Genomic DNA, 10,305 nt, shown 5'->3' with positions numbered 1-10,305 from the left:
AGTAAATTTATACAGTTGTACAACCATCAGCACAATCCAGGTTTAAAACACTCTTTTCACCCTCAAAGTTCTCTAGCTCCTATTTGCAGTTAATCTTTGTTTCTGTCCCCAACTCCAATGACCTTCTACATTCTTTCTTGCTTTTTAATTACTTTTGGTTTTGACTCTGTAAAAGTCAGCACATGGCTACTTAAAGAGACACACGTTATGTTGAAACGGCTTTATTTTTTAATCCATAAATATCTGTTACTGACAAAAGTGGAAAAATCCTTAAGACTAAATCTTACTAAAGTGTATCTGTTTACAGTACATGTAGAATGTGCTTTGACAGGTAAGTAGGACGATGAGATTTGTACAGAGAAGCAGTTACTAGAGCACTGCTTACCATGAAGCTTACGTATGAGTAACGAAGAAACTGCAAAGATACAGATAGAAAGGTACTTTTCATCAGTACTACCATATAATAAACATGGAATTCATAAATTGGGCTAATGCATAAAAATGTTCATTAATCCCCCCTTAGGAAATTGTGTCCCCAAACTAAAAATATTACAGTAAGAATTGTTTTTTATTAGAGAATTTCAAGAATTCTTTACTACAAAATGTCTAGTTGAGTTATAGAACTAGAGGAATATTTGCCACTACAAAGCCAATGAATGAGTCCTCCCATGGTGTGGCAATCAGGGGTCACTGCAGAGTGGGCAGCAAAGTTGAGCAGGGTCTTCTCCTCCCTCAGGAGGGAGACCATTAAGGAAACACATAGCCACAACATTATGTCTCTGACTGATGGAAGGTTAATGTGTTTGCTGATTTACAAGATGGGTTTGATGATAACCAACTTGGACTCTCCATTCTTGCTTCACAAGCCTTCACCGGGAGGACGGTAGTGTCATGAAGAAGGGCTAGAAAGGTACTAGGATGGGATGAATGCCCCTTCCTAGCAGCCCAGATGGAGATGCCTCCTCCTCCAGCTGGAATGGAGCCTCAGTGTCCAGACTTGGTCTTCAGGACACATATTCCAGAGTGGGATATCATGACATTCATTGCCACACAACAGCCTGTGCACATGTTCCTCTGCAGCTTGAAATGAATTTCCCAGCTGCCCTCAAGTACAAACTTCATGCCCTTATGGGCAAACCTCCAGACATTTCTCTCCAGCCAGCTCCCTCTCTGAAATTGGAACCGCCTCCCTCCAGCTATAAGGACCGTATCCAAATGGAAACTCCAAACTCAGAATTCCCCAGAATTCCACAGTCACTTAGGATGGTTTAGGTGTGTCTTTACAAGAGGGCTTCCATGGCACACAGTTGGTGACCTATTGAATGGTTAGGCCCTTAAACTTCAGGTACGAGGGCATCCCTGGGTGGCCGAGCCCATCAGGCCCACCCCAGGCTCTAGTGAGGAGTGCGGTGGCTGTCCAGGACATCTGAGGGCATCACTGTGGGGCAGGCGTTGTGGGATGTGTGCAGCTCAGTGGAGGTGGGGAGGAACGGGGAGAGCAGGTGCTGGCAGGGAATGAAAGCCCAACAGTGTAAGAGCTGGATGAAACTTCAGAGCTCATCTAGTCAAAGCCCCTCATTTTACAGATGGGGAAACTGAGGCACTGAGTGGGGAACATGACTCCCCCTTGGAGACAAAGCCAGGGCTGGAAGCTGTGTCTCCAGAGCCTCAGCCCTGTGCTTTTTTTCTCCTAGAGTATGCTGCCTTCCAAAATCAAATATATAGCCCAGGAAGACATGTCCTTCATATTGAATCTGCCATTAAAATGCTGCATTTATAAAAAATAACATTTGAACCCTGAAAAATACTTCATTAAAACACAATGCGCTTTCTTGAAAATACTCCAGAGCAAAATTTCCCAGATTTGGAGAGGATGACAGGAAATGTATGTGGGAGGTAACATGCCAGCCTTTCTCAGGGCAGGCGCCTTCTGGAGTCCAAGTGATTGGCAGCCCTTTCATTTTACCTTGGGTCAAGTGCACAGTTGCTTGTGGAAGGAATATGAAGTTGGAGGCTGGTGACAGACAAGGTATCTCTGAAGAAAATGGATTGAGTTTGATGGCAGGGATGTTGGCATGGATATTCCTCCATGCTTGGAGACTCAGGAGACCCTCAAGTCTTTGTGGACAAAGGAGGATAGGTGACATACACAAGCAGGAAGGGGGCAAGTGTGTTGGAGCAGTGGCTGAGAGCCCTCAAGGATAGGAGTCTTTGGCCAGAGCAGGAGCTTTTGGGCTAACATCAGGCTGGGTTGGGAGCTTCAGGGGACTTGCTAGTGGCAGGAACCAAACTGACCATCACAGGCCATGGCATCTCAAACCCAGAGCTCCATTCCCTTCCCTCCCAGAGCTCAGAGGAGGAAAGCCCTTGGCTCTGTACACTGGGGTATCAACTCACAGGGGAAGGAGATGAAGGATACACCAGTGAGGCAAACAGAAGACCCAAAGAATGTCTTATTCTTCCATTGTTTTCATTGAGAGTTCTGATTTTTAGAGCTGGAGATTATAGCAAGACCAGGGAAAAGAAATTAGGAATGGAGGAAGGTAGATGGAAGAAGAGGGAGATGAGAGGAAGGAATGAGTGACCTGACCTGGAAATCTGAGGTTTTCTGGAAATCAGGAGTTTCTGGGAGGGAGAGTGGAAAGAGGGGAGGAGAAATTTGAATTGGGGGCAAGGTTGGAACTTTCTAAGAGGCAGACGTGTGGCCCAAGACACTGGGGGAGCCCTGAGGGCAGAAGCCTGGTTAGAAGGTGAAGTAATTCTTGGCAAAGCCTTTTTGACGCAGGAAGGCATGGAGCCAGGAGCCTGGAGCAAGACAGGGAAGGTGGAGGTGCAGGAGGGATTGTGAAAGCTTCAATGCCATCAGAGGCCAAGGAGACCAGGCAGAACTTTCAGGGCAGGAGAGAACCTGTGCAGATTCCAGTTCATTCCTGTTAGAGCAATAGAGATGTGCAAAAATGAATAAAACAAGGAGAGGGAAATCTTGGGCTTTAGGCTTCCTTTGTGTGGGGGAGGGAGGCTTTTATTGTAAGGGTAGATGGTACTTCTATGTATGGTAGAGGCCACCAGCCTGGTTGGGCTAGAAATCATGGCATCTAGGTTCCAGCCCCAGAAGCCTCTTTTATCTGCTACATGAACTTGCCTAGTGATGTGGCTTTGCTTGTTCCATAAAGATGGATGGGACAGCTGAATAAATGGGATACCTCTGTGTCCCAGCTATGACACAGTTTTCTGGATTTTGAAATGTGGGACTGAATTGGAGCAAGTCTGTAGACCTATCTCTACTTCTTTTTTCTTCCCTCCTTCCCTCCCTTCCTCCCTCTCTCCCTCCCTTCATTCATTGCTTCTAGACCCAAAGGTGAAGCAGAAGAAATCCTTGAAAAGAAGTAAGCATTGTAGTAGAATTTTCCAACCCAACTGACATCAGAGACTTTCAGCCGGACAGTGGTAAGGCTGGGATGAGAAATGTCTTGGAATCAACTCATCAACAACCCCTGAGACAGACAGAAACCCTGTCAGAGACAGGGCTTAGGGAGGACCCCTGGGGGAAAAGTGTCACCCTGGGGGCTGGAGAACTTGGTGCTGAGAAGCTTTGACACTGGAGATGAGATCAGCTCTCTGGTTTGGTGTATACCTGCATGTAGACACCTGGGAAGGGCATTCTCAGCCACTGAGGTCCTTTCCCCTCACCACCAGCATCCTGCCTTCCAAGGGATGGCCACAGATTAGAGGATTCAAAGGTGCTGGGCTCAGGGGTCCAGCTGGGAGCCACCTGCTCTACTCAGACTCACTTCTTCCTTCCCAACCCTCTTAGCCTCACCTTCTGGAACAAACTGTTATAAACCCCTGGGGACCAGCCCTTAGGAAGGTTTATGTGTCTGTTGGGAGGAAAGCAGAGAGGGTAGTCCCTGGCCTTCCAGCCGCACAACTCCAGGAATGCGTCCCCAGTGTGGGGGCTGATGGTGGCTTTCACAACCCCCAGCCTCCATCCCCCTAAGATCCAGGGTGATGGTTTCCTGTTCCTGTTGGGAGGCACACCCTGCGGAGGGGAGAAGGAGATGAGAGCTTTGGAACTCTTGAAATCAGTGAAAGGACACAGTCCATTGCTTTCTCTGTGGTTTGTGGACCTGGTTAGATTAAAAATCTCCAAGGCTGACACCAATAAATTCTCCTTCTACATTCGCCTTTTTAAAGGGCCATGATTGCAGAACTGAGAGCAGGTAAAACCCCATTTATAAGGGCACTGCTGTTGGATCTGACTGTTTTTAGGATCACACCTTCACCCAATAGCCTGGAGTTGATTCCCCCAGCCCCAACCCAGCGGGTGCCCTGGCCCTGAGAATGAGGGAACCCCTTCTTTCCCCCACCAGGCTCTCTGGTCTTGGGGGAGCGGATGCTGCTGAATTCACTGTCACCTCCCCAGGAGGCCATCACACCATGCCAACCCCCAGGCTGGAGGCGGGGAAGAGGCTGAGGTGGGCGGGCAGTGGCGGTCCCCCAACAGAGCTGAGGACCATGGTCTACCAGGTACCCCAGTGCCTGCAGAAAGGGACGATGCTGTGGGGACCTGCCCAGTTAGCCCCTAGGCCAGTCGCCTGGAGGACCTTTGTTTGCTTTTGCTAATAGGTCTTTGTCCCTTTGATCCAGAGGAGGCACGGATCTGAAGGAACAGCCAGGAGGAATAAAGTTGCAGGGAGGATGTGGGGGAAGGGGACACAGGCAGTAGGAGTGATCTCTGAACTGAGCAGGTAGACAGAGATGGGGAAGGAAGGATGGGCGGAGAGGATGCAGGACAACCACCTCTCATCCTCCTTGTCTGGGGGCTGAAGAGCCGCTCTCTAGAAACTTCTGTCTGGGTCCTGCCGGAGGTGCATGTGGGAACAGGTGGAGCCCTGCAGATGCGAATGTTGAGCCCAAGACCCCGCTCATCACAGTGGCCCTCCCCACCCTGGCTCTCTGGCCACCGCAGGTGCCTCCTGGGAGCAGAGCAGGGGTAGAGAAGGCGGCCTGAGTGGCAGTCATGGTCAGGTCTAGAGGCCTGGAGGGAGTGTGGAGATGATCGGGTGTCTGGGAGGGCCAGCACCCCATCGCTACTCCCCTCTGCGAAGGCCACAGCCAACACCCCAGAGAACTCAAGGGTGAAGTCCTCAGGCCTAGGGAAGGAGCACAGCCAGCTAAAAGGACAGGCCCAGGGTCCTTATGGGCGGGCAGTCAGCTGGAAGGGGGTGGAGTTCCCACCAATTGGGAGGCAGCTGAAGGAAGGGAACCCCTCCTGGTCCTGGGGTTGAGGGGAGGGGCACAGGGCCAGGGTTGGGCCCTCAGGGGTCAGCAAAGGAAGGGTCACTCAGTGGGGACCAGAGAGTTCCAGCAGGCAAGAAAAGAATCATTATTGTGCTTATGGACACAGCAGCTCCCTGGCTCTGAGAGAGCAAGCAGGCAGTTTTTAGGCACTAGAAGATTTCTGTGATGCGGTTCTAGGTAAATGAATGAGACCGAGTAGCCTATTCGGTCAGCCCACTGATTGGACCCGCTGGCCCCTTCAAACCCAGGCAGCTTCAGACCACGGTCAAGCAAGGGTCTCTTTGCTGACAGAACCTGCAGCTGAGTCCCCCGGACGGGGAGAAGGAGGCGCGGGATGGAAAGGGAGTTGGCGAAGGTGGTCGGGGGTGAGAATGGGGCCTAGCCCCCTCCTCACTCCCCATTGATTCTTCTGGAGGAGCAAGAGCGATTGCTCTTGGTCCTGGGTCTAAGCGTATTGAATCAGGCCATCGGGGCTGTGTCCCCGGGGGTATGGCTTTTTGGGCAAAGGTGGCCCACCCCCACTTCCTACAGAGGGGACGAGGGAAGGGAGAGTGGCAAGGCTAGAAGCTCTGCTCCCGGCCCCTCCTGGCCCCTGCTCTGCTCTGCCACGCCCAGCAGCCCTGGCCCTGCCCCGCCGGTCACACGGTCACTTCGGTCTTGCTGGCTGTGTAGCAGGTGTGGTGGCCAGGGATGTAGTGCAGCTGCTCCACCGTGTTGTGTCTGCGTGAGGCAAAGGCATGGCGCTTGGCTGCCGTCTGGCTCTGGCCCAGGGTGGCGTACGAGTTATTGGAGGCACTGGGATGAGAGTGCATCTTGCTCATGCGGTAGCGGTCCAGCACGGGTGTGGACACAAAGACGTCCGTGTGTGAGATGGCCCTGGACAGCGACTGCTCAGGAAAGGCCGTCCGCTCCGGGGACAGCAGCGGGTCCTGGGAGTGCAGACGCTCCGTGGAGAGCAGCTGCTCGTCGGACAGGATGCGGTCGTAGGGCATGCTGAACTCATCTGGCAGGCCCCGATCCGGGGACAGGACCCTGTCCTGGGACATGGCCCGGATGGGCCGGCGGGGTCGTTCCCGTGGCAACGGCTTCTGTTGGGACATCTGGATGACATTGAGGGGGAGGGTGCCGCGGGCAGCCAGGTCAGGCAGGTGCCGCCGTCTCATGTAATACTCGTCAGCCTCCTTGTCGGCTGCAGAGGAGAGACAGAGTGAGAGAAGGCAACTGGGGTGACCCTGCAACCAGGACTCAGAGAGAACCCTGCCCTGCTCCTGCTCCATCACAGACCTGTCAACCTTAAGGGATAATACAGTCAGACTCCTTTAGTTATAGATTAGGACCTGGAGGTACAGACGGGTGAAGGGTGTATTTTCCCATTGAATGTGCAAACCATTCTCTGGGGGCTTGTTAAATGCAGATTCTAATTCAGTGGGTCTGGGGTGGGCCCAAGAGTTTGCATCTCTAACAAGCTCCCAGGCAATGCTAAAAGCCTCTGGTACATGGACCACCTTGAGTAGGGATATGTTAAGGGACTTCCTCAGAATTCCCAGTGTGTTCAGGGCAGAGTTGATAGCAAGCCCAAGTCCCTGAACTCCCCCTGGTCCTGGGCTGTATCTACCACACCATGGTCCTGAAACAGAATGACTATCTGTCTTACTAAAACATCCAAATAGCAGCTCTCGAAGCTTCCTGATGAGGTCCAGAGCCAGCCTCCTGCTAGAATAAAGTAAGATGCTCAGACTAGGAAACACTTGTGAAAATGTTTAACTGGTAACTTAGGAACATCGTAACACCTTCTCTGTAGTAACAGGCAACGCATAGAAAGCCAATACATGGGCCTCCAGTCCCCACACAGCCACATAATCAGCCTACACACACTCCACCTGTGCCCATAACACAAGCTGGTTGGAGTAATCTTACATGTGCGCCTCATTTAGATGCTCCACCTTCCTCTCTATCCAGCAGGCCCTCCTAAGCTCACACTGCTCTCTGTACCCTTGAATTTGCCCAGAACTTGCATGCTACACACAAACCTACTTGAACTTGCAGGTTACACACAAACCCGCATTGCCCCAAATTTCAGAAATGAGGCCTCCTACACATGGCCTTCTAGATCTCTGCAAAAGTGTGGGAATTCTGTCTGCTCTTCAGTTGGTGCAGCGGGGTTGCTGATGGGTATCCTTCCTCCTGAGCCAAATTTCATCACCTCAGGATGATTCCTCAGGTTATCAGACAGTCCCACCTCTAGCTAGAGACTCCACGTTTCACCATGGAGGTGGCTGATGTGGACTTGGGCTGCACTTCTGTCAGGGTAGGTTACCCTGAAGCTTTCAAGCAAATGCTCAGCCCTTGAGGCTCCAACTGCAGTTGGGTGGTCATCAAAAGAGACTCCTGGGAAAACGGGAGGAGAAGGTCCAAGGCCAGAGAGCCAGGGAGGAAGAGCTGTCCTTTAGGGAACTTTTTTGACATTTTTGTATCTTTAACCCATCGATGCCCAGAGTCTCCCCAGACTCAAGAGGCAGAGCTGGCATCACTGGATAAACTGGATTGAACTGGTGAAATGGGGTGTATGCATGGGAGGTGAAGGATCTCAGGTCCTCAAGACACTGCTGGCTGGGTTGGAGAGGGAGCTGGTTTGTGGGCCTCTGAGAGAGGTCTCAGAGAAAGCTCTGGCCATTGCTAGCCTCTATCCAGTATAGGGTATACAGCAAGGAAGGCCCATGGTTTGAAGAAGGCAGGTGGGTACGGGACTGGGAGAAGGCTTTCTCCTGCAGTTAAACTGCTGCATGAGTTGGAAGGCTGTCTCCTATGGGGATGTGAATCTGAGGATTCCATGGTCTTCTTTCTATGTATGGGAAGCATGGACTTAGTCCATAAGGAACAAAAGCAAAGAGCTTGTCTATTCTCTTCTCTCATCCTGCAACTCCTTCTTTATTCTTGGGATTCGACAGCTGTCCTATGGGGTATGGAGCAAGAGAGTGTGACATAGGAAGATATCTTGGAGCCCCAGAGACAGACCCCAACTTGGGGGAAATTCAACTTACTTAGCCTCTTCAGAGATGAATACTTGCTGGGGTTGGTCTTTACTGCAGACTCATAGGATGGGGGCAGGTGGGCCAAGTTCTGGAAAGAGCGGGAGAAGGAGAGGTCATAGGGCTCGGTGGCTGATGTCAGAATGTTGTTCATCCGTGGCTTCTCTGCAAGAAAAAGGAGGGGTGTTTTGTGTTAATGAGGACCATGTCTGTGGCAGGTGTGCTTTCTGCCTCACCCCTGATTCGAATCCCCATCCTGCTTTCCTGGACCTCCGTGCTTGGACATAGGTGATACTATTGACTCAGTTTCCCTCATGCTCAGTTCCAGTTGTCAATAAGCCTAGGGGCAGATGCTGTTTTAGCCACCACCAAGACAGTTCACCATTCTGTGAATGGGAGACTCGACTCTTGAGTCTGAGGAGCAAATTCTCTCTCCCAGTACATCTCTGGGTTATCTGCTGAAAATGTAAGCCTGATGAAGCTGAGGGACATCATAAAAATCATCTACTTTTGTGTGAAAGTGCTGTCGTTTTCCTAATAGCTTTAGGCAAACCTAGCTCTCAGGCTCAGAAAAATCTGAGTTGGAGGACATGGAGTGACTTATGTTATTTATGTACCCATAGAAGAACTGAGTCCGGGACCCAGCTCCACTGAGACCCAACCCATGCTCCGTCCATGGCATCCTTCCACAGCTCATGTAGCCCCTTTCTCCTCTCCAAGCTCTGCACCTGACAAGCCACAATGAGCCACAGAGCTATTTTATCTTACTCTAATTCCTTTCTCTGAAGCCCCCTTAGCCATCTCTAAGCTGCTGGAGGAAAGAATCTAGACAAAAATGCATAGCACATCATCCCCACTTTCTCCTTCCTTCCCCTGAGATACAGCATTGAGGCGCAAGAATCTGAAGAGATGGAAAGGAGTGTTGTTCAATGTCAGAGCTGGGGAAAAGAATGGAAGGAAAAGTGGGAGAAAAGGTGAAAGGGAGATGAGAGGATGGCTGATGGGAGCCCAGTGCCGTGTGCGCTGGGCTCGGGGCCAGATGAATGACATCTGGAGAGGGGGGCATGCAGAGCTGGAGAGGGAGGCAGTGAGGATGAGGGGACAGAAAGAGCTGGAGATCCTGGGGAAGAAGATGAGCATGGCTCAGTGCTTCACGGACTTGAGGAGGAAAGGCCACATTAAGAAGTCAGTGAGTGGCTGCCATGGGAAATGGTGGTACCATTCCCAGAAGTGAGGCAGTTGGGAGACTATAGTCTCACTGTGTCATTCCTCCATCCTCTTTGGTTTGGGACACCTCAAGGCCAAAGAATTTCTGAGAGGCGGCAGGCTCTAACTTCGGACGAATGTGCAGGAGGACTGCCACACCTCTTGGCAAAAAGAGTGCAGAACCGTGGAAAGCAGGAATTCTGTGGACTGTGTGAGAGGTGGGAGAGAGAGAAGTCCTCCTAGGCGTTGTCCAAGAGCAGCCCCAAGCACCGGGGACTCCTGACTTCTCTACCCCTTCCTGCCTTCATTGTCACCCCCAACACTGGGGACTGAGCCAGGGAAGCTCAGCCAGTGAGCTGGTGTTCATGCCAGCTCAGGACATATGTGAGGGGGTGGAGGGTGCTCTACATCCCCATTAGAACATGCTGTACAGAAAGAGCCTCCTTGGCATGCATCAGGACAGATGCCAGGAAGTGGAGTGAGCAGGAACTTGGGAGTGCTGCTCCTCAGAGGGAGTAATAGCCACTCATCTCTCAGCACTTGTCTCTTCACTTTGGCCATGCTGGAGAAGAAGGAACCTCCTTCTGCCTGTTGGAATTATACTCCCAACAAGGGATCACTCAGCTCACCCACTTCCAAATGCAATCTTTCTGGATACTCTTGTTCCACCATTGTGTTACAGAACATACCCCTGAGCCAAGGCCAGCTCTCCCTTGCCTTCTGCCTTCATGGGATCACCGTTGCACACTCTCCCTCTTATAGAAATGCC

General features: G+C 51.4%; 1 protein-coding gene across 2 annotated transcripts in view; it reads right to left on the bottom strand.

Annotated features, from left to right (window-relative positions):
* Positions 1-205: 205 nt before the first annotated feature.
* Positions 206-10,305, bottom strand: part of SHISA6 (shisa family member 6) — a 320,490-nt gene continuing 310,390 nt past the window's right edge. For both annotated transcript variants that reach the window (XM_054456244.2, XM_054456245.2), the window contains 2 exons: positions 8,343-8,495; positions 206-6,490 (listed from right to left, as the gene is read on the bottom strand). In XM_054456244.2, the coding sequence (XP_054312219.2) occupies positions 5,940-6,490; positions 8,343-8,495 (704 nt within the window). In that variant the 3' untranslated portion in view covers positions 206-5,939. The remainder of the gene's footprint in view (positions 6,491-8,342; positions 8,496-10,305) is intronic.

The sequence above is a fragment of the Pongo pygmaeus genome, chromosome 19 (assembly GCF_028885625.2).
Source record: "Pongo pygmaeus isolate AG05252 chromosome 19, NHGRI_mPonPyg2-v2.0_pri, whole genome shotgun sequence".
NCBI classification, from domain to species: Eukaryota; Metazoa; Chordata; class Mammalia; order Primates; family Hominidae; genus Pongo; species Pongo pygmaeus.
The sequence above is the reverse complement of the archived record's forward strand: the minus strand, read 5'-3'. Positions and strand labels throughout refer to the sequence as shown.